At 36.7% G+C, this 25518-nt stretch overlaps 1 protein-coding gene across 1 annotated transcript in view; it reads right to left on the bottom strand.

The window, feature by feature from the left end:
* Positions 1 to 1712: 1712 nt before the first annotated feature.
* The window catches only part of LOC135212193 (uncharacterized), a 236110-nt gene continuing 212304 nt past the window's right edge, over positions 1713 to 25518 (bottom strand). The window contains exons 62-68 of the mRNA XM_064245638.1: positions 23294 to 23550; positions 21364 to 21544; positions 18433 to 18646; positions 15568 to 15743; positions 8611 to 8848; positions 8045 to 8281; positions 1713 to 1817 (exon numbers count right to left, since the gene is read on the bottom strand). Coding sequence (XP_064101708.1) covers positions 8149 to 8281; positions 8611 to 8848; positions 15568 to 15743; positions 18433 to 18646; positions 21364 to 21544; positions 23294 to 23550 — 1199 coding nt within the window. The 3' untranslated portion in view covers positions 1713 to 1817; positions 8045 to 8148. The remainder of the gene's footprint in view (positions 1818 to 8044; positions 8282 to 8610; positions 8849 to 15567; positions 15744 to 18432; positions 18647 to 21363; positions 21545 to 23293; positions 23551 to 25518) is intronic.

The following is a 25518-nucleotide window of genomic DNA, read 5'->3' as shown; positions in this document are numbered from 1 at the left end:
TAAAATAAGTGCAATGAGATAAGCTTATAAATATACAGAAGAATGAACATGAATTTATAACGGAACAAAATAAATGAACAATTGCTTAATAAATAATTCGTGTACTTAAAAATTATGAAATGCCAATATTTAGCGAAATCATAAATGTATACATAATATTACTGGAAAAAGTAAGCTGCTAATATAAACCATCTTGTCTAAAAGTTTGTATGCTTAAAAGTTAAGTTTTCCAAGAATGTCTGGAAAATATTTGAAGTAACCCAACACCACCACATCATATGTGTAGAGAGCTTCACAAACAATACCAAATTTCCTGGTAACATGATAAAAAGTGTAGTTTAAAAAGAATTGAAGCCAAAGTTAATGCCAAATATCATAAAACATTCGGAATTATTAAGTGCACTGTTATCTATGATAGACATATAGGCAAAGGAACACAATCCAAGATCGGCTAATCTTTTAGAACTTAGTTTTGCTGGAGTGCAGCCTTTTGAAGGCTATCACCAACTCCATTTTGCATTTGGAAAAGAAAACACCTGTACATATGAAGAATAAAAAAATTTACACAACATTTCGCATCAAAATCTGATTATGTCGAGTACAGTCGAGAACCAGGGTTCTACTGTAATTAATGATGGGAGACATTTTAAATAATGCGGAATTCTTAATGGTAAAATTTTAACATAGAGCTACAGATCATATGAATATCACCAATTCAAAGAAATATTAAAGTCTTAGATTTTAAATTGCTTATGAAATTATGATCTTACTAACCTCATAAAAGCTGCGGAGAATAAGGGTAAGTAGTAGGTTAACCATAATAATCCCCATGAAGAAAGCAAACACAAAGAATGACACTGGGCCCAATCCAGGTGAAGACCTAGCTATGTCATCATAGTCAAACTGGCCTGAAAGAAAAAGTCTATTCTGTATCTACTTTGATATTTTCTTCACAAACATCATTATCTGTAATCATGCATAAAACATCATTAACATTTCATGGAACATTAAAACCAAAGGAGTGAAAACTTTTGAATATGTTTGAGGAAATATCAACATACGACAGTTTCCGTGAAAGCACTGTATTAGTTATATAAAAGAAGGAGAATTTAGCATCTATATGAATGTGCATGACTATAATGACTGGAGCTATATTTCATGCTATTGATTTAAGAGGATGATTTAGCAATTAACTTGATGACACTTAAATAGGAAATTCTACTGCTTTAACAAATACTTTAAGCTTTTCATGAATGTACATTAATTCTTTTGTCACATCAGCAAGTATAGTATACACAGTTGTATTCCTCAAAAGATCTAGTAATATCGCACATCTGCCAAAAAGATGGCCTAGTGAATGAAATAATGTTGGTTCTGAAACTTCATCCCAAGGGATGCAGTTGTAAATTATATATTTTTTGCTTAGTACAGCTGCTCAAAAACAGTGTATTTTTTGTTAAACGTTGTACACTGAAATACTTTTGTTCTGCAAAATACATATTTATCATTATTCTAACTTTCTTTTAAATTTAGTGTCAAAATCAGTCTGTTTTATTGTGATTCCTATTCTTATAAAACACTCTTGATACCCTGTATTTGACAATGGACAGTCTTTTGTGTAACTCAAAATTTGGTAACAAGTAATCTACCTAAGTTTCCTTTGTGTTCTCTGTTGATATACTGGTGCTCCCTAAAATATTCAGGCACTTACCAAGCATGGCACTGAAAGCTGACTCCATAGAAGCCATAAATGTATTATAATTCAAGCTCTGTGCATAATGTAGAAGGAAGAACAGCTGAGCAGCAGCCAAAAATGCCTGTAAATGGACAAAAGATAAAAAGTATTAAATTCTGAGAGAAGATGTTTTGGTCTTAACAGAATATGGGTTTGAGAGTACAAAAGACTGTTTTAATTTGAGTGCAAAAATATGTAGATTACTGATCCAACATAATTCATAGATAGCAAACCATTTTCTTATCTCACAATTACACACATGCATCTACTGTCCTTTTTCTGATTCCTTGCATAACTCCATCTATATTGTTGCTTTTGTTGTGATTGTTGTTAGGGATGGGGAGGGGGGGTTGCTTAGGAGCCAATAACAGGGGTTGGTAACCTGTCCTTGGGGAATGTAGTCTCACCTAGTCTTAGATCCTTGCTTTTGGATCAATTTAGAATCAATACTTTTTGTCTTTATGATGATTTTATCCCTCTTTGGTAGGGGAGAGGTTAGACATTTCGGAACAAGCTCTTACCATTGTCATTCACAAAGCAAAACGCTTCATGAAAAGTACATGGTGTTCTCCCAATTAAGACTTATCAGGCACTTTTTTATTTTATTTTTACAGTTAATGAATAAGACCAAGGATTTTTTATCCATGTACTCACTGTTTACTCAACAGAATTGATTATCTCTGGCAATATGAGAAACTTGATAATTAAGAATAAAGCGGATTCTATATACAAGTTTGACAGAAGCGAAAACCTCTGGAAGTGAAACTAAGAAACCACAACAACCTTTACTCAATGAACAAACAAAAGTAGAAATTGGGGGCATAAACTCAAAACTGATATCCTTTTCTAGGCACTTGTGATCTCCCAGGCATATCAGTTAGTATCTCAAAAACTAAAGGTACATTCTGTGGATATTTCTTAATGCTTACCTACAAGGCAACTCCTGCACATAGACCAGCAATAAAGTAAGTCACCCTTGTCAGAGAATACGCTAACCTCAAATTATTTGAAGAGATGTAAGTACAGATGACAATGGGGAGCATCCAACTTGGGGCTATATCCTGTTTCTGTTTAGACAAGAATACATTTCTTATCTATGGAAAGACAGTAAACTATGCCTATAATTAATTCAGTGCCCATGCACCTGGTGTCCAGCACTGTCCCTTATGATGCTCCTGATTGGCTAGTGATAAGCCAATCACAGGACTGGAAACTGACTAGTATCCTTCCAACACTCGGAGAATACACATCTCTGCTCTTTTTCTTTTAAGTTGTTATTTTCATTACACCTCAGTAATTCCTCGTTGGACGAGTTGTTTTTGCGCTCGGCTACCAATCTGATGATCCAAAGTTTGATTCTTGGCTCGACCAAAATGGAATCAGAGGAATTTATTTCTGGTGATAGAAATTAATTTCTCAATATAATGTGGTTCGGATCCCACAAAAAGCTGTAGGTCTCGTTGCTAGGTAACTATAATTGGTTCCTAGCCACATAAAAATACAGTAGTGCCTCAGGTTATGAAATTAATCCGTTCCGAAGCGGCCTTCGTAACCTGATTTTTTTTGTATCTAGAACTACATTTTACATGTAAATTGCCTAATTCGTTCCATGCCCTACAAAAACACCACAGTAAATTTTATAATAAAGCTAAATTGACCAATAAACAATGAAATACAACAATTTGGACCATTCAATACTTAACCTAACCATTACCGTACCTGTAAATAAAGTGTATTAGTGTACAAGGTACAAGAAATACTGTGTACACATGTACGTACGTATGTAGTAAAATGTGGAACCTTGCCTTTCGAGTGAGGCGATGTCCAAGAGCGGCAACATAGGAGGAGGACAAACGGCAGAAAACATGAACACTTATCTTTACGAAACACATTAAAAATGGCAGAAAACATTAACACAAAACTTTACGAAACACATTAACAAATGGCAGAAAACATTAACACTTCTTGATTATCTCCATCTTCGTCTCCATAGAAAACCCTCTCTTCTTTCCGTGAACTTCAGCAACATTCTTGGGACCCATGGCTAATAACGAAAGCAAAATCACTAACACGAATTTACGTTAACAAACGAAATATATGTGAACAAACGAATTCCAGGTGTTTATGATAATGCTGACGCAAAAAATGGTTAAGGAACGCCTTTACATAGAGGCATGATGGGACAGATGCTGACAAATAGGAGAGCAGGATCTTACGGTGATGACTAACATCAGGAACCAATGGGAGGGCGGGAGGATGGTGGTGAGTCTACTGAGTTGGCGGCGCACCAGTTTTAAAATTGTTCTCGGCGGCCCGGGTGAATATTGGACTTTACCCTTTCACAACCTGAATTATTTTCGTACACAGAAGCAAAAAAATCTTCGTCTTTGCTTTCGTAACCTGAATTTTTCGTACATAGGGATTCGTATGTAGAGGTTCCACTAACTAATCCTTTAGGCCAGCCTTAGGAGAGCTGTTAATAAGCTCAGTGGTCTGGTTAAACTAAGATATACTTAACTTTATTTGAATTATGTACTTCAGTAAACTTGATGCTAAAATATGTAGTATATTCTTTCATTTCTTACATGACATTATAGTGCATTCGTCATTTATCAGCTTGTGTTTCATACAATATCATTGCTTAAATGTCATGGATGACAATGCTGCCCAAAAATTATGTAACAGCAAAATACTAAGAATATTAAAATAAGCAGGGATGCTTGCAGACAATAGCCTTTCCCAGGCACCACTTTACACTTTCATTACTTTAGAGGAATCTCTTGCTTTTGTTTCTTGTATTGTTTTGTTATATATGTATATATATATATATATATATATATATATATATATATATATATATATATATATATATATATATATATATATATATAATCTAAGAGTGCTGATCTTTAAGAAGTGTCAATGCGCACTTAATCAAGTAAAATTTCCCGCCCTTTCTGATGTTTAAATACAATCGATTGGTGACTAAACATGGCCAACAATAACAACCACCAAAAGCAAGACATTCCTCTAGAAGTAAGAAATGTGTAAAGTTGAGCTGAGTGGTTGCCAAGAGGAGGCTACTGTCTATGCACATCCCTGCTAATTTTAATATTCTTAATCTATTGCTTGTTATTTTCATAGTGACAGCTCTACCTATAATTTTTTGGCGGCATTGTCATGCATGACATTTAAGCCATGAAATTGTATGAAACAAGATGATAAATGATGACTGCACTGCCATGTCATGTAAGGAACCAATGAAAATTATAAAAGAAATTTTTGTCAGGAGAAGTAGGAATAGAGATGTGTACTCTCTGCATGCTGGAAAGATACTGGCCATTTTCCAGCCCTGTGACTGGCTTATCACTAGCTAATCAGGAGCGTCATAAGGGACGGGGCTGGACACCAGATGCACAGGTACTGTGAATTAATTATAATCAAGTAAGGCCAAAAATGAATTGCTGACAAGTATTAAGCCCCACTTGATTTCCAGCTACGGCAGTGACATAATGTTCAACAGTAGAGGAAAATATATGTTTCCCACAAATATATGGTGGGTACATAAGTCTCAAACACAAGAATGATCACCTTGACATTTGAATGCAAATTATATAATATATATTATATAATTATAGAAAATTAAAGAATATCACAATGTTCTTTTATACAAAATTCATGCAGCCTTATAACCATATTAAATGGGCATACTTTGTGCAAAGTATGCACTAAAATGGAACATGATTATACTTAAATGGCAACTACATCATAAATAATGCCAGAAATAATTATATAAATCAGTAAATAAATTTAAAGCTGACTATCTAGGCTTAGTGTATGCTCAAAAGTTTGTAAGTTTTGGTAGTCTTTAAATGTTAAGGAGAGGCCAACCCAGTGATAGTAACATCTCTAACAGGTCTTGGCAACGAGATATAAAAACATTAGGTAACCTTTAATGAAAAATAACCCATGTGAAGAGAGCACATGACTTTCATGGAGGTATAATAATTCCAGTGAGGCAGATATATTGCCTTTTCTCACGAAACTTAAAATCATAAATACGAACAATCTTGAATTTTCTTATAGAGTTTCCCTGTCTGACTCAAGAAATATGAAATAGCACTAGCCTAAGAATATATCACAGCTTTTACATACGAAAATATCTACTTCAAATATTAAAAGTTATGTTGTCTTGAATGTTGAGAGGATACCAACAAAACTAACAGAAACATTGCATACATCTGTTGAAAAAAGTCAAAAGAAATTATGTTGATAACATACTGCTCAGCACACAACTCATAACATGGTGACACAAGGGAAAAAAAGATACGAAACTCATTAAATAAAGATAAAATACAAAAGGGAGGCTTTGGTAAAGAACTCTTCAAGAAAATAAACTTGGGCTTCTCTATTCTTTAGTAGTATTGTCATTATCTAGGGGATTATTACAGAGCTGGAGCTGCTAATTCCAGATAATTCCTTCATAATGTATGTTTCAGCAGAGCATATTAAACATTAAAATGCCCTTTCCTCATGAAGATATTAGCTATAGAACTCCTATGATTCCCGAATGGGGAATCATGGTGGAAGCCTTCTGCATATTTACCAAGATGTAATCCCCAACTACCTTTCAATTTGTGTGCTATTCTGCAGGCATGGCTGCGTAAATAACTAGGGAGAATAAAAAATGTGATTATGTGGCTGAGGTAAGCTTCAGCTACCTCAACCATTTTTCCTCCTTGGATGATGTTTTAACAAATGCAAGGAACAATATCATAGTATCACACATAGAAAACCAGGATACTAGTAGTATCCTTTGTACACGTTTATTTTCATATACTATTTCATATAGCCACCCTTCACTTCAGATTTAACTACCATAATGATTTCAAATAGAGAAAACAGACCACTGGCATACAAGTGATCCTTCACCAATTATTACTGATACCAACAACAGAGTACTAGTGCACAGATTACCAAGATGAAACCTTAAAAAAGCTGACTAGAAACAAATTGGGCTCACTGAAAATTAAATCAATATAAGGGCATTCCAAAGTGTATGAACCGAACTCTTTCTACAGCATGCATTAAATCCACTGAAAAACCACAGGCTTATTCCACTGACAACTACTCTCTTGGCAGTCATGACAACTCCAGGTATCGCACAGACCAGGCTCAATTTGTAGACATTTTAGGGAAAATCTAACAATATTTAAAAAATGCAGATCACAGTTCTGCTGTGCCTTCAGCAAACAGCAGGACTGCATCACCTGCTGTTTGGAAGGCACTGTAGGAAAGAAATTCTACAAAGATACAATTTGCCCTAAACCTACCTCGGCTGTTAAAATTGAATGATGAAAGCAGGATTTGTGAAACAGAGGGGGGTAACATCCTGGCTGAACTCTTTGTCAGTATACCAGTTACGTCTGAAGTTGCTCTAGGTTACCAACAGTGTTATAAAAAGAAAAAAATCCTTTTGACTTTACAAAGCATAAGTAGGAATCTTATATAACCAAGTTGATTGAGATCTAACAATGATTCAACAAGTGCCTTTGAACAGAAAGCTTTTCATTTTAAGTATCAAGAAAGCATTGTGTGATATCTGTTATCATAGTTTTTCAAGTGGCCTCCGTTAGTTTAGCTTTGGCAAAGAAACGTTTTTAACAAACAATTACAGGCAGCCCTCGATTAACTGTGGTATCAGTTAATGGCTATCTGGTTTTACGGCACTTGTCTAGCGACGCTGTTAACTGGATTTTTGGTGCTGATCTCTAGTTAGCAACGCCGATATCCGGTTAGCAGCGCCAATCTCTGGTTAACAATGTCGATAGTCAGTTAGTGGCGCCGTTAAGCAGGTTTTTAGTGCTGTTATCGCTGATTTTCAGTAAGCAGCATCAGCTGGGAACGGAACCCCCCGCTGTTAACCGAGGGCTGCCTGTACCCACAAAGATAACTCTATACTGGCAGATTACTCAATCTCATTGATATCCTGTTCAGACAAAATTACAAAGAAGACAATCCATGTAAATTTCTCAGGTATTTGGCAAAGAATGTTATTGTATAACCTACCCAATGTTGTCTTGAGTAAATTCATTGTGTTCTGAATTATGATAAGCTAACAAAAATACTGAATATTATAGCATGTACTTACTCATTTTTATGTTGGATGATTTTGAGCTACTGTACTTACTCACTAAAGTTCAACATAAGACAATTTTGGAGTTACACAGCTAACTCCTCCAAAATAGAAAATAAATTTTCACACTAAAAAAGTGTGATATCATCATCATATAATAAACATGAACTTACTAAGAGAAAGGCTATCATAAATCCAGATAGGTCTGCAGCACACTGCCTTAATGTAGAGGCAAGCATCCCTATTCGCTTGTTGAATCGAAGCAGTTTGATGAATTTCAATGTAGCAAAGAACACAAGGAAGCTAACAAGGTACAAAAAGACCTCATCAATATAGGCAGCATAATCCAACTGATATATCCAGTCTTGTTAGTCTTGAATTTATTCATGAGGTATAAACCAAGTGCAGTCCTGCAAATATTTAGTTTTAATTATTATGATTTTCTTGCAATATTTTTTTAAAATTTCACAAATATTATACTGTATATATGAAATTCTTTAAAAATAGAGCATAGGTAATTATAAATCATCAATATCACCCTTCTAAAGTTGAAATAGCAATGAATTGCTACTTAATATGCATGTCTACAATATCTGAAATTCTGTATTAATGTACCTAGATATTTTCATACTATAAAAGTAAATAAAAATGTAAAGACTAAATAACATTCTACTTAATACACTGTGAATGCCACACCTGTAATAATACATAATAGGATACTAACAGAACCTTTACCTACCTTATACCATAGAAAACAGCAGCAGCCCACCCAAGGAAAATGACAATGACCTCCAGGTAATTCCATGAATCCTTCCAGTATTTAATTTTGGCTTTACACATTTCTTTAAGCTCTCGATAAGTGTAGTACACGATGAAAGCAATAAAAAGGCCTTCACAAATCATCACAAAGAGACCAAAACCTTCGTGGTATCGTAGTAATTTTATAGGATTGATTCTAACATACGGGTGAAGGGCACCTAGGGGAAATCAGTACTATATAAATAAGGGTCCTTAGTGTGTAAATAAAAATCTTATTCTATTCTGCATATATCAAATTAGGACAGTTTTGACCATATTAACCCTTAAAAGATAGGCTAAATATATATTAACCACATCCCCACACCAGGCAAACTTTAAAGTTGGCCAATTTAAGAAAAAACACATACTATGTAAATGCACATGGTGTAAGAAAAAAAATTATAAAAATTTCTGTGCCTTCCATGGGAAGTTGAAAGTGAGCAGTATTTACAACCCTGTGCAGGGCCTCTATAGACACTCATAAATTTTACCAAGATTTTTTTATTAGCGCAGCTGCTGTTTCGTCCTCAAAGGAGTTACCCCTCCATGGTGTGCGCCAGCGGCCCAAGGTGACCAGACCAATATCAAAGAAATAGCTTTCAGCCTGGTCTTTTAGCCGGGTATTATGCCATAATGATAAACATTATGACAAGTGATAGAGTATAATGGACTCAAAAGACAAGAAGGCATTTTTTATCATCTTCAGTGAAAACTGTAGCCAGTTTTCCTACGTCTAAACCCATAGAAGTGACTATTTGTGCACCCGCATCGGCCATCTTATTTTATGTTCAGGCCGGCAAAAGACAACAAACCATTACTCTTCTGGTCATCACACCAGTGGTCCGAAGTTCGATTACCGACTTGGCCAACGCGGAATCAGAGGAATTTATTTCTGGTGATAGAAATTCATTTCTCGATATAATGTGGTTCGGATCCCACAATGAGCTGTAGGTCCCGTTGCTAGGTGACCAATTGGTTCCTAGCCACATAAAAATATCTAATCCTTCGGGCCAGCCCTAGGAGAGCTGTTAAACGATCCCCTCCCTGAAGGACTTCATTGACGATGATGCGGATGAGATGCTGCTTTGTCCTGTGAGGACGCTACAGCGCTATCTGAAGAGAACTTGGCACCTCAGGCCTGAGTGTCGATGCCTCTTCGTTAGCACCATGGTTACCAAGAAGGAGGTGTCCAAGAACACTCTTTCTTTCTGGCTTCGTGAGGTGATCAGGAAGGCGTACGCTGCGGATAGGAGTGACGACACCCGTACCCTTTGTCCGAGAGCCCACGAAGTCAGAGGTATTGGTCCAACCCTTGCATTCCACAAGAACTTCTCCGTGGCACAGGTGCTGGAGGCAGGAGTTTGGGCTAGCCAGACCACTGTCACATCTTTTTATCTTTGGGATATTGCCCACAGGTCCTTGGACACCTTCTCCTTGGGACCCGTGGTGGCTGCTCAACAAGTTGTGTAGCTTACCCAGCTCCTGAGCGGACAGAACAACATTGCATCCTTGTGTGACTGCATGAATGGACGAGCGAAAGAGTGTGTGACTGGCTTCTCTTCCTCCTCTTTTCTCTCCTCTACCTGTGGGCAGAGGGCTGTGGTCGTCACTACGCTGGACAGGAGGCAGATGCAGGTAAGCTACGCGACTGAGCTCCGTCCTATCCCTTTCAGTAGGGATAGGAGCGATTATCCACCTCTCCCCTAACAAGGGGGGGAGTTGATGCCAAAAAGAGACAAACCCATGACCTTATATTTGGCTCTTGAAGTAGGAACTAGTTCTTGCTTGCTATTCATAAGAGCCACGCTTGCCTCCCTCTTATGAATTTGGTCCAGCCAGAGGTCTGACCATTGATCCTGCGGTGTACACCCCGATTAGCTGGACAGAGGCTAGGATCCCTCCCTCTGCTCTTATGACCAGGGAGGGAACCAAGGTCGGACAAACATCAGTCTGTTCATAAGACTCAGATTCCACCCACCAATAAGTGAGTCTTCCTATTGTTAAAGGACCGGTGGTTTGTATTACGTATCGGAACAAATCACAATTTGTAGAAAATTGTATTTTTCCTAACTATACAAACCTGAGGTCCTTTACACATAGTCCCACCTCATGCCACCCCTCACTCTGTTTCCTGGGCCTAAAGCAAAGTGAAGCTTCACCTTCCAGTCGGCCGGGACACCCGACTACCGGACAAGCAGTTAACTATCGAACCTCCTTGTTCAAAGCTTACGACCAGTTCCAGCTGCTGCTGATTACATTCCTATTGTTAAAGGACCTCAGGTTTGTATAGTTAGGAAAAATAAAATTTTCGACAAATTGTAATTTTGTAGCCAAACTGACTTAAATATCTACTACTCATTCATATTTACAGTTTTCAAGTATTAAAAATAATTCATACTAAAATAAAATTTTTCTAACAACAACATCGTTTTTTTCACTACAGAGCCATCCTGAGAAATGACCCTCAATTAAAATGTGCCGTAGCTGGTTGCTCGGTGCAATTTTTGCCAGTGGGCACTGCCCATACCACCTACCATAGGAATAGTCCCTGTAACGATCAGGGAAAATTTGTTCCTGATATGTGCAAGAATTGTAGCATGCTCTTGGCAGCAAGCTTTAAAGATGAAACTGCTCGCTTTAGATAGTCTCGATGGGTCCTAGGGTTTAGCCAAGGTGAGGAAGGGGAAAATTATATCTATCCAGCAAAACTCTGGAAGCATATATTTAAACCCTTCTCTGACATTCCATATTCAGGCCAAAACCCAATAACATCAGTCACCGCTACCCCCCAGGTATATCCTGAGGAGGAATTGGAGGAATCATCACCTACAGATGAAGTGTTCAAAGACCTTGAGGTAGACATTGATACCGAAATAACCTTGCTGAACCCAGAAGGACCAGGGACACAGATGTCAATCAGCCATGGGAAAAACATTGTAGAAGAAAGTCAATCTCCCATGCAGCTTTCAGAAACTGATCAGGATCCTTCCTCCAAAAGGGATATAAGGATCCACCTGAACCCAATGGAAATAACAGCAAATTCAGAGGGTTATAGCAACTCACCCAGGACTTCTGCCCCCTAGGGAACAGACAGCTGCAGCTCAGCTGTAGAAATACAATCAGGTTTCACAAGCTCCCCCAAAAGGGATATGCAGTTTGCGGTATTAGATCACTTCCGTAAAGGAAATAATGAATGACATCAAAGATGCTTTTACTGTTGAAAGGCAACAGATAATGGACATACTGAATGATACACCAAAATGTAAACGTCCTGCATCTTGCAATAGAATGGGGAGAATTGAAACCAAATCTGCCCAAACAAGAGTTAAGAGTGCAAACCCAACTGGAACCAACAAAATGGCCAGTTCCAGTTATGAGTCTTAGGACCAAAATCTAGCAGAGACTCTAAAATCCTACTCTGATGTTGATAACCCTTGGCGAGATGCCTCAATGATAGAAGTAGTACATGTTGAATTTAGGGACAGGTCAGCCTTTCCTAACACTGAATGGCGCCTGATACCACCTGTGCCAGACGTGAAGAAGCCTCAAAAGGAAGCTGTTCTCCTAGCTGGAAATTTGGCATTAAGAGCTGTAGATGAAACTCTTCACCAGATAAATGGGACAGGAATTTATAGTGCCATTATGAACAAGACTCGGGTGGCTCACCATGTACACCAACCTTCTGCCCCTTCACATTTAAAGTCATAAATCATGTGAAAACACATTTTCAAAATTATGTAGTAACCAGAAAGCGTGAACCATTGGCAGAACTAAAACCATCTGCTTCGATTATCCCGGTTTCAGAAAACTCCACCAAAGAATGGGCAACGCTACAATTTACCTTTGATAGGTAAAAGCTCCCCCTTGATATTGCACAGTGTATGCTCTACTGGGAAAAGATTTCAGGAAACAAAAAACCAGAACCTTCCCCTTGCCAAATCTGAAAAAGGCATGCTTTAATCAAAAAACATATAGGCCTCCATTACTTCTAATAGCTCTCCTCATACACAGGTAGGTAGTCAGAAGGGACAGCACCCTCAAAAGGGACAAAAAACTGCACAGCAAAAAGCGTATCCTTTTCACAAGGTCCAAAAACCAGCTTATAGAGGAAAAGGAAAAGCATCACCTGGAATGCCCATGAAGGGAAAAGGTAGAGGAAGGGGGGATCCCAATAGGGATTGTTTGGTCAGGGGTCGACATCAGATGTTTGAAACGGAATGGAAGTCTTCTCTTTGGGGTCACAGTATTATTCTCAACGTGACTGGGGTGGAAATGGTCTCATCCCCCTCCACCTTTGAAAGGGTTCTTTCAAAAACTGGACCCCTTTATGAAAGATTACGTGCAGAAGGCCCTCTTAAAAGGAACCATAGAGAAACATTCTTACATTCATCACAGGCACGTCTCTTCAGTGTTCCCAAAAAGGATTCTTCAGAACGAAGGGTGATCCTTGACCTGTCAACATTGAACAAACACATTGTTTGCCAAAAGTCTCGAATGACTACCATTGCCCAAGTACGTTCTGTCATTCCAAATCCAAAAGGGACCTGGAAAGTTTCTATAGATCTGAAAGACGCATATTGGCACATCCCTATTGCCATTCCCTTCCACCCCTTCCTAGGGTTCCGGATAGGAAAAAGTACATACAGATTCAAGGTCATGTCTTTCGGGCTAAACATTGCCCCGAGAATCTTTACAAAATTGGTAACGGTAGTTGTTCGGGAACTCAGGAAAGAAGGAATAAATGTGATAGCTTATTTAGACGACTGGTTAGTCTGGGGAGCCACAGGAAAAGTGCCTGAAAAACGTAGGAACAGTAGTCAACAGACTCCAGTTAAAAGGCTTTATTATAAATTGGAAAAAATCCCGTATCACACCCAGCAGACATTTTCAGTGGCTGGGAATGTGTTGGGACACGGTTCATTGCCTTTTGTATCTTTCCCTCAAAACTCAGAACAGAATAAGGAGAAACCTCAAAAGATTCCAGATGGCAATTAGAGCGCATGAGGGGTCTGCTACAGTTTGCATCTATAACAGATCCAATACTCACATTGCAACTGAAAAATGTGAACAAATTAGGAAAGTAAGTACATCATTGGCCTTTTTCAGAAATGTATCATTTGAAGAAGTTTCTGAATGTACTGGGTGGTCATCAGAGTTAGTATTCTTAAAACACTACTGCCATGAGCTAGAACAAATTCGAATGCACTGTGTATCAGAAAGTGGTATGGTTTCCCGACCCCATAGGCGCCAAGACAGAAAACCAGGGGTCTCCCTAATGGGTGGGTATGTTGACTATCGCTGGGGAAGGTGCGTAAAGGTCGCAACCATACCCAGTATACTTAGGTAAGTCACCATAGAACTTTATGCTAAAAGTATATCCGATGTGTTTTTTGTTATCTTATTAACTGAAACTAGTGGCTTGACATTGGACCTGAAATGTTTTAATCTTAAAACTTTGAGATATTTGGGATGGAAATTTGTGAGCTTAAGTTTTTCGTCACCAATCAATTTCTTTGTAATGCTCCTTTGAGGACAAAACAGCGAATACACTATAAAAAAAAACAGGTTTTGACGTAGGAAAAACCTATTTTTAGTAGTCAAACACCCACACTTCCCTGACGAAAAACCATGGGAATTGGGTAAGGTACATCCTGTGTTGACCAAAAGAGTAATGATTTGTTATCTTTTGCCGGCCCGAACATGAAACAAGATGGCTGACGCGCATGCGCAATAGTCACTTCTACAGGTTTAGACGTGGGAAAACTGGGTACAGCTTTCGCTGAAGACGAGAAAAAATGCCCTCTTGTCGTTTGAGTCCATTATATTCTATCACTTGTCATAGTGTTTTATCCTTATGGCATAATACCCGGCTAAAAGACCAGGCTGAAAGATATTTCTTTGATATTGGTCTGGTCACCTTGGGGTGCTGGCACACACCAGGGAGGGGTAACTCCTTTGAGGACTTAACAGCGACTACCAAAAATAGGTTTTTCCTACGTCAAAACCTGTTTTATGTTTTTTTCTAATAATTTAATTTTATAAAACTTCAATTGCAGCTCACACAATATCATAACAGTTAAGAACTGGAATCGGTAAACAATTATGAGTACTATATTTATTGTAAAATATTTACAAGATTTACTGAGATGGGGAGAAGCTGTAACTTTTGTGAAATATGCATGTTTTTTCTATTTCTTAGCAGTTTTCTTTGCAAAATTAGTTATAACTGACATACTATCATAAAAGATAAGTACTAAAACCAGCAATTCCTGGGTATATAAGCAAATAAATATAAAAAAACGTCATGGGACAGAGAGGGGCAATACATTCTCCCATCAAGTCTGAAAGGCATACTGATCAGCCTCTGTCCTGTGCTGAGCTACTACGTTGCTTTTATGTAGTCATTTATGAATCACTGAAATGATGTGAACATCTTTCCCGCTAAATTCATCCAAATCGTATGGCGCATAATATTAATACTCATATGAGTTAGCCCGTCCATTACTCAAAACCAGTTATAGATGCTCGTATGATAAAGTCCATCCATTAAGGGTTAAAAGTCTTTCAACCTTAGTCATATAAAAATAGAAAAATTAATAGTCAATATTTTCTGAAACTTGTGAGGACATATGTATCATATTTAATGCCTTTACAATGAAAAGCTGTTCTGTTTCATACAGTGGTACCGTATTAATGACATAAATTTTAAAACTTATGGTGAGTGTACTACTGACATAAGTTTTGTTCTGAAATTAACTATTCATTAGGCAACACTAAACTTTAAATGAAAAACTTTATTCACCAATAAATCTGCTCTCATTACACATTTTAATAAAAACAGCAATAACCAAGTAGATAAATTCTGATGGACTAAAGCCAGAGAAACCTTATTTCATACCTTCTGGACCTTGTTCAATACAAATTCTAAGTGCTGCAAACAGATTAACTTGGGCATTATAGATGGCGAATTCAACAAACACAGCTCTTGTTCGCTCATCAATCCAGTTGTTTGCTTCAAGTTCATTCAACTTTTGTAGAATAGCATCCTGCACTCCTACGAGTTTCACCTGGTATCTGCATTGTGAGAATATAAAGAGGTTCATATACATGTAATACCAGCATGCTGTTAATACAGTTATTAAATATTATATATATCACAGAGATTTTTCCATTGATTTTATTTACCACTGAGATTTTTCCTTTGATTAAGAAAAGCACAAGTTTATTATATTTTAAATAAGGACTTTCGCAATTAGGAACTAATTGTCTAAACAGTAACACTGAATATGAACAGTGGGCAAATTCAGTGCCATATTAGGATTTACATAATTGTTGATTCAGGCCAAGGCAACACTAGCTAGGAAATAATAGAATCTCGAGAGAAGTGATGTTTTGGTGTCAGGAAAAGGAAAGTCCCAGAAAAGTTGGTTAGGCTGGTCGAGATGAAATATAAAAGAGCAAGCACAAAAGTAATAGCAGTTGGGGAAACAGAAAACTTTGAAGTTAGTGTTGGATTACACCAGGGGTCAGCATTAAGCCCAATTTTGTTTGTGCTGGTCACGGATGTGTTAGTGAAGAGATCAGGAATGGAGAGCTGTGGGAGTTGTATGCTGATGATCTGGTGATTGCTGCTGAAAATGAGGAGGACCTATAGAGAAGGGTTGGAGAGTGGCAGGAGTCTTTAGAGAGGAGTGGCTTAAAGGTGAATGTGAATAAAACAGAGGTTTTGCTGAGCAGTAGGGAAGATAGAGACAGAATAGTAATACAAGAAGAAGAGGCTCGATTATAAAACAGGCATTAAAGTTTAAATACTTAGGATCTACTTTAAGACTTGAGGGAGGATGTGAGGCTGAACTTGACAGTAGGATAAAAGCTGCATGGGGGAAGCGGAGTGAGGTAACTGAAGTAGTATGTGATAAGAAAATGCCAATCAAGCTAAAGGTCAAGATCTATCACACAGTGATAGACCAGTGTTAATATATGGAACGAAACATGGCCTCTAAGAAGAAAAGATGAAGTAAAGCTTGAGATGGGAATGCTGAGGTGGATTATGGGAATATAGCTGCTTGAGAGATTAGAAAACGATGAAAAAGAATAAGGACAGGCTTAGTAAAGATTACAGATGTGATAAGAGAGCCACAATTGAGATGGTATGGCATGTGTTGAGGATGAATGACGAGGAGGGAGTGAAGATGGCTTGGGAAGAACCTGTTACAGGAAGAAGATCATGAGGGTGACAGGGAATTAGATGGCGAGATAAAGTGAAGGAAGATATGGAGAGAAGAGGTTTTGGGGGGAGGATGATGCTTTTGATAGAAGGCAGTGGAGAAAGCGCATCAGGCAACTGACCCCTTAATGTATTAATGTATGGATAATGGTGGGAAAGAAGAATAACAACACTTGCTAGGAGATCTACTGTTCAATCTCTTACCATGTTTAACATTTTCCAACATTTCTTTGCACTTCCTTACATTCTTGGTCTACAAGGCTAGTATGGGTCTTTCTAACTGCTACAGAAACTTGCTCGCAATATTTTGCTTTGGAATTTGTTTTGATTTTCAAATACAGTTGCCCCATTACTCTATTTCACTAATTTTGTTCTATCTTCCCTATCAGAAGAAACTATGGTCTTGCTCTCTGCGTTTGGGGGTATGTGAAATGAGAGTCCAAACCATAGGAATGAATCATATGAAGGACCAACCCAACCACTAGACTCTTGAGTTCACAATCTTATGCTTTAGTACTTGTCTTCAGAGAGGCTAGTCTCAAGTGACAGAAAATACTGAGGAAGGAAAGCGTAGAAAGACAGAAACCGATAAGTTTGGGATCCTTGTCAATGCTAAGAGTAGTATAATTGTCACAGCCCCTCTAAAACCAAAGCACATAAGTGCATTTGACAGGTTCAGTTCTCTATACCCTAAGGAAATAAGGTTTTACAGTACTCGACAAGATGTTAGGCTGCTTAGCGTCAAGCGGCCTAATATCTTGTCGAATTTTCGAGGAAAGTGAAAGTTAGGAAGAAATTTCGTCAATGCATAAGGCCACTAACAGCATGTAGAGAAAGGGGTGGAGGTTAGACACTCGACATGGGGAGAGCTCTCAGTCACGTGTTTGGAGGTTTAATAAGAGCCTGTAATATAGGTCAGCGCTCCCACCGCAATTTTGCCTACCACATATCACTTTATTGCCCTTTGTAACCTTAATACTGGCCAGGATGGTGATTTGAGTCAACAGATAATAGCAGAGGTATGTGCAATGAAGCAATCTGGCCTTAAAACAAAGCAGATATCGGATCATCTAGGTGTGAGGAGGCGTTTGACGCTGGTTTGCCAGATTTAACAAAGGTGGCAACCATGAGATTCCATCTCAGAAAAGTGCGCTGGTATGCCTTAGAAGGCCTTTAATCAAAGTTTGACTGTTCTCAATAGTCAATTAGAAAGTAATTGATGCTCCTAAATATTTTGTCCATTATTAGTAATGGGTATTTTTTGTATCTCAAGGGACAAAGGATTTCAAAAAAGAATATCGTTGTCTTTAATATATAATAGAAGTTAACATCTTAACCCCATCTCTTGAGGAAATTATTTCTACAGAAAACTTAATTTACATTATTCATTTTTCTCTTTAAGATGCAAATTAGCACCTGAGTTAAAGAGTGGTACAATTGTTATGAAAATTCTGTACTTGAGAGTTAAACGTGTAGAGAGGAAGCATTTAGATTTAGAAACATTACTGGTGTACATAATTCAAGATTCAGACTCACCCAGCACCACTGTAGACATCAATCTTCCCCCAGAAGGGCATGCCATCCAATTCTAAAGATCCTTTAAATGTGTATTCTTCTCTAGCTCGAACACCCTTAGCTAATGGCTTCCAACCAATGTCAAAATGTTCATCTTCTTCATCTATTAGGGATGTCTTTGAACGACACACTTTAGTTACATACTTTTTAATAATTTTCGGTAGTCGACAATTATCTGAAAGAAAATCATTGTGCAATGAAGCTGAAACAATTAAGAGTCACTGATGAAATTTGACATAGTTTCCATTAATCACAAAATGAGAGCAATTTACCGTAGACAAGTAATCAGAATGGCTGCTCTATGAGAATTAAAAAATTACAAATTAACTTAAAATACATAAGACCTATGGTAGAAACAATTTCTATATCATTATCATCAATGAGTCTTTTTGAACCTTAAATACTACATTCACAATAAAAATTAGATCATCTGCTGCCTGGTAGGCAGTAGGTAGTTGTGTGTGCAACCCTTGAACCTCTGATTCCATGTAGATAGGAATCTCCATTCTCTTTTTTTGGACACTCACAACTGATTTGAGATTGAACTTTCCCTTTTCTGTTTCACACAGCAGCTTTTGCAACATTTTTTTCTGCTCATGCTCGTGGCATACTTCATTCATGACTATCAATGTTTCATCATAAGCAATGCTTTACAACCTTTCGCATCCTTGTACTATGGCAACTCATCACCACTACAAATGCCACATAATGCTATAGGCTAGGCCTTTGTGAAATTCCACTTTTGTCACACCTTTACATATCCAAGCCATCTCCACCTCTCTTTCATCATTATCTCATCTAAATATGGGACTTCTGTAATTTTTATTTTACAGTACCATTCCTAACTATATTCCGCCAGCTCATTCAAAACATTTTTCTTAATTTTACTCTCAAATCAACATAATCTTTTACATATACAGTTCTTTCACTGATACGCCATGATTCATGTCTGTATACCAATATCGATAGCACTGAACTTATGATGTAAAATAACACTGGGTTTAAATATTTGTAAGATTCAATTTCATTATTCCATTCTCCATCTATGTTATTTCATTTTGTGCATTTTCTGTAGTCATTACCTCTGTTTTTTCTTGGGTTATTTTGAGTTCCATCTCTCTAGATATTTGATACATTCTGTTAAGCAAGATTGGTAAATGGCATCATCTTCATACTGCAATCTAAACCTTTTCAGTCTCTGACCACTTTTTCATTATCAAACTATGACGAGAGTATATGCAAGGGTGAAATAGCACTCAATTGTAGCACTCCACTATTTACTTTAAATCCACATGACAAGAATCCTTTGACATAAACTTTGCATCTGCTTCATTCGTAAGTAATTTCAATTAACTCTACTATTCAGCAAGAATGCCAGTGTGATGCAAGACCATTCATAACATGGGCTGTGGAAACTGTTAAATGCCCTCCACAATATGTCTTAGGAAAAATATTTGATCTGTGACACTTCTCCTTTTTCTCAAATCAGCTTGTTCATCTCTCAGCTTTTTTTTATTTCTTTATCCAGTATAGTGAAACTAAGCATACTGGACGTCGTCATTACAACTGATGCAAGTGCAATGCCTTTATAGTTACCATATTCACTTAAGTCATATTTCTTTGGTACCTTATCTATGACTTACAGTTCCCAATCACTATTCTTTTTTTGTTTCCTCATTCCATATTCATTTCAATATAAAATATTACTGCAATGACTCCATCACAGCTTGGTATTTTCCACCTCCTAAGTTTTTTTTTTATTACTGATTCAACCACAGAAACTATGAATTCATACATAACTACATTCAGATCTTCATCATCTCTGATATATCAGTCATCCTCTTTTATCTCTCATTCATGAATTCACAAAAATTATTTGCCTATGATAGTCTTTCTTCTTCTGACATTACTGTTGACCAATCCTTCCTTTTTGATAAGAATTTTCCGCTTCTTTTTTATCCATGGATATTTCACTAGTAACTCTGTAGGCCTAACACCAATACCACTCTTGAATGTATTATACTCTACAGATATGTATCTGTAGAGTATAATTCACTTGATAATAATGTTAAGCATGTGGATGTCACTGGCTTATGTGAATACTGTACTGTACTTTTTATTGTCATGGTAGTTTGAACTCTTCTTGCTAAAAATATTTGGAACTTGCTGTAACTTACCCATTTATGTACCAATTTTCTAAAATATTCTTATACCTGAGGATAATATTTATTGGCAATTGAGTTCGTTTGTTTTAGTTCATTCATAAATTAATAGAGATTAAAATGTTTCACCTTTGTCTCACATTTCCATTTTTAATGCTTCTTTGATAAATCTAATACGTATCTGTATAAATATACTAATAATTTTTTGTGTTCTCGTCCTTTGAATTTCACTGCGACCAAGTAAGTGATGAAAGACACCCTCTCCCTTTCATTCTCTATAATCAACACTGTATTCTGACAGTTTAAAGTAAGAAATCCCCATCACTCACAGAATGTTCAATTAATTATGGCTGTTTAACACAGGACATTGATGGTCAATATCCTTTGTGAATGACTTCTTAACAACTAGCTGAAATTTAATATACAGTATAAACTGTAAGGCCACTTCAAGAAATAAGGATAGGCTACCAATGCTCTTACCCTTGCCACTGACCTGTTAACATATCTTTATCTGGCATGTGTAACTCTTTATTTTCTTCCCTCCTTTAAACTCTCTGACAGAACTTGAAGGCTCTCTTCTTTTCAACTGCCCCTCTTACACCTTTATTCTACAGCCATTTGTCAGTTCTCTAGCTTTCTGAAACCTCATCTTTGAATGTTTCAACTCCCTAGCTTAATGAAACCTCACCTTTGAATGTAGCATGAGAAAGAATTGAGAAGTTTTACTTACTGCCTTGTTTCAGGCGGATCTGACGAAGAGTTGAGTACCCGAGGAGGAGAGACACACGATCATTAAGGAGAATCCGATCCTCAATTTTATCATTGAACTTATTATTATAATTCTTCTGCATTATAATCTCACCAACAAATACAGTTTTGAGCCAATGATACAATAAACTCTTGTTCTGTACCTATTTCAAAAAAAGAAAAAAATATAATGTATGTATCATCAAATACTGATTGAAAATAAACTAGCTATTTGATCTTGTACTCTACATAAATGTGTATCACTTTAAAGCTCAATGCATCCCTAAATATTTCTAAATGCTTTTTTGTTATTTCAACTCCATTACTGATTACCTTAAAACACTTTAGCTCTCATGAATATGAGAGCACAACACACTGTATTTTTTGAAAAAACAACATGAAAATAAAAAATTTTGTACTATTTATTAACTTGACCAAAGTGACAGACCAGTGGTAGTAATAATATCCATTGTTAACTAGTGTCTCAGTGACATCCTCAAGTTCACCAGAGGTGGCACTTCAGGCAGAACAGTGGGGGAGGGCATTACAAGTAGGCCCTCACTATTCTTCAGTAGGTATCATTGTCACTCAGGAGTCCACTAGACTGAGGTGAACCAAGGAACCCCATTCAGCTAGACAGCATGCATAGACCCTTTTTTCAGTGAGTGCTCATTCACAGCCACTTAAAGCTGGGTTCCTTTTTTTTTTTTTTTTTTTGAATTATGGGATTCGGGGGACAACTCGGCAATGATCTAAGTTGGTACAGTTTCCCTTTAAGCATCAAAAAACTTTCTGTTTTTCTGAAGGTTAGATGTAGTATAATTGTATGCTACAACAAATATGAACAAATTCTTCTTAGTGGCAGCAAATAAGTCTCTGAAACCAAATTCAAGGCAATTATCCCAAAATATTTGTCTGCACATCAGATCAGCCATTAAAGTAGCAACAGCCTTGAATAAATAAAAAGTCTAGATACTGATATTTTCAGAGAAACATGATAAACACAAGTGATTCCACTTATTTCAATTTGTTATTACTACCACTTGGCACCAGTGATTACATTGCTAACCAATTTTATTTCCAAATAAGGAAAATTCTGTCTGTACAGATTAAAAAGTAAGAATCTTAGTGTATAAACTTCATGATACATATTTCAAAATTGTACATATTATATAGCAGGTATAAAGGGGCATTCTAATGTAAAAATTATGAATAATAAAAACATTCATGATAATTTTACAAGAGGAAAAATAAACACTTATGTGACTTTAAGCTACAATTTAACAAAAAATGAAGCTGTAGTAATATTTTGAAACTAAATTCTAGGACTGAGGATCAAAATAAATGTGATATATTATTCCAAAATTAAATGGGGCTATGAAAAAAATGTCTATGAAAGAACATTCCAAGATTACATGGGCCTAACAATAACGACTAACGTAATATACCCAGACTAAGCAGTAATGGTAAGTATCAAAAGTAAAATAAAGGTGCTCAAGTAACGAAACAAAATAATGTCCCAAGTTTAAACAATATGAGAGAGTTATAACTGTATCTCAAAATCTAACTTCAAATCATTTTTAAGCATAAGACAAGACCAAACTATAAAAATGATGAACAATTCTTTCAGAATTTAACAGCAACACTGAATATCGGAATGCAAATTAATTAAAGTTTCAAGATCAAAATGCATCTGTAATTTTATTTTCAAGACAAAATGTGAGGCTGAATACACAGGGAAATATAGCTGTTTTAGGAAGTACAAAGTAATCCTCATTTCTTGTTTAAATTAATGGTATGTCTAACTGGAAAAGTGTGTCCAAACTATAAATAAACCTGTCAGTGCTAAAAAACGAAAGGAATTATAGTAATTTCCTAATCAAACTGTAAATACAGCTAAAAATGGTACTTACTGAGTAAAGATTACTGGTAACGTCACCTGGCTCTAAGCTGGCAAGAATAAAATTCTTCTCAAGTTCCTTCTTCATAAGGAAGGAGTTGGGATCCCTGTTTCCATGACTAAGGACTAGGACAATCCATATGAAGAAGACATAGGCTCCTATATCGTAGATGACATCCCACATCTTTATTTCTTTTTCTCTTTCTACCTTTGCACTTTTTATGAATTTCTCATCTACAGGTTTGAACATCTTTTTCTTTTCTCTTGTACCTTATTTAAAAAAAGAAATTGTTTACTTATAATATTATAAGATTTTTTTTTTTTATTTGTTGATGGTGTAGGAATCAAGTGAAACATGAAACTCCTACATCTAACATCCACAGTGTAGACCAACCAGGCTTGCATAAAGTTTGTACATCGCCTTTACTTATTTTCTTGTCATGTCAGATTAAAAAATGCATCTTTCATAATCAGTGAATATTTTGTTAAAAAATTTCAAAGAATCCCCAAAATTCTGAATATTTGCCATGAAAAGGTTCCATTTACTACTTTCAGCACCACTAAAATTACTTACGTATATATAATCCAACAGCAAGCAAAACCACCTTTATTCAAGTCACCGTTAGTATAAACATAGTTTATAATAATGATAGTTTAACCTTTGCAAATGATCATTTTTCTCCTGAAATTATTTCAGTTTTAAGAATTACAGATAAAAGATCATAAACCTGTATAGATATTTTGCTGTGCTTACATGAACACTAATACATATTTTAAAATTTGTAAATCACTATTACATCACACATCTTAGGAGTGAATATATGTACTTTAAAGTAACAGTTGTAGGAGGGTATGTAAAATGACTTTGGGTGTTTTTAGATGACGGTTTGGGGTGATATTTGTTTTAAATATTGAATTGTTTTAACATGATAATTTAAGGTATACTTATTTAAAATATTAAATTATGCAGTGAACTGTTAAAATAGACATTTATAGGCATTTCAGTTTAAAGGGCAGGGTATAGCAAAAACACGCATTCATGCATATATTATATAACGATATACTGGAGTTTCTTCTATACCGGTGTAGGCTCAGACTCTTTTAGCCATGTGAGATACTGTACTGTGATGTTGACCAACATCTATTAAGTTTCAGCAAGTAAGTCCGAATCCTGAGGGAACCAGTGTCTCATGGGAAATAAAATGCCCAATTAAGCATTGCCATCTAATATCATACAAATGATAACTCTCTCTGTTTATGTGTACCCCTAAGCATGTGGCTGTCACTCACAGCAGGAGATACCACTTTTCCCAGTTTACAATCAAACCAATGTTTATGTAGAGCTTGGGAAATTGTAAGGAATAAGCCAAAGAAGCTATTTTTAACAAGTCATCAGAGTAATGGCACAGATGTTTGCCCATCCAGTGTGCCCAAGCTCTTGTTGGTGCCAAAACCCTTGTGAATACATGAGGAACTGTAGTTAAATCAGAGTAAAGTGCCAAGGACTAAAAATTCCAGTCTCCCTATACAAGTCAAAGATTGTTCAGATTTATGCAGATAGTCTATTCTCTCAATAGAATGTTAAACTAAAGCTACTGTCCTCCTCCAGAAGGGAAATTAATGACGTTTAGAAGCTGAGGTTGATGAGGGGCCTCCAGTCTGTGGTTGCCATGGGCACAATACAGGTAACTGTAAAAATGTGAAAGTTCGGCAAGTCCCAGGGGGTATAAGTCACAAGATACTAGCTGAGTGAAGGGTGGGCTCCCCTCTCCTAAAAGGAGTTCTACCTCCCTTTGCTACTTGCAATGGCAAATGTTAATGCCTGGTAAGTGTCTCTAATGAAAGTGATCAAAGGAGTGTGCTTTAGAGGGGTTCTAGGTGCTCACTAGGGATTGTGAAAAAAGTGTTACTAAGAAGAAAAACAGCTCTCATGTTTATGCCCATTTGCTGGCATCCAAAATTGCTGGAGTTGTGCTGGAGACCAAAATAGAGAGACCTATGAAATAAATAAGATGAAGTTCAATGGTCTAAGGGCAAAAGTTTGGAGAAAACCCTGCCATTGCACTAAGAAGTAGTGGTTAGAGACATTGGATAGCATGATTAAAGAAAGGAAGCTGGAACAGGGGTAAAGAAAAAGGCTAAAGGCCCGTCCACACGGCCAAGCTTTGTTTGATGTGACGTCAGAAGCGGAGAAAATGCGGCAAAGTTCTGACTTTTCCCAGTTTCTCCGCTTCTGAC

This window comes from Macrobrachium nipponense, chromosome 40 (genome assembly GCF_015104395.2).
Source record: "Macrobrachium nipponense isolate FS-2020 chromosome 40, ASM1510439v2, whole genome shotgun sequence".
Taxonomy (NCBI): Eukaryota; Metazoa; Arthropoda; class Malacostraca; order Decapoda; family Palaemonidae; genus Macrobrachium; species Macrobrachium nipponense.
The sequence above is the reverse complement of the archived record's forward strand: the minus strand, read 5'-3'. Positions and strand labels throughout refer to the sequence as shown.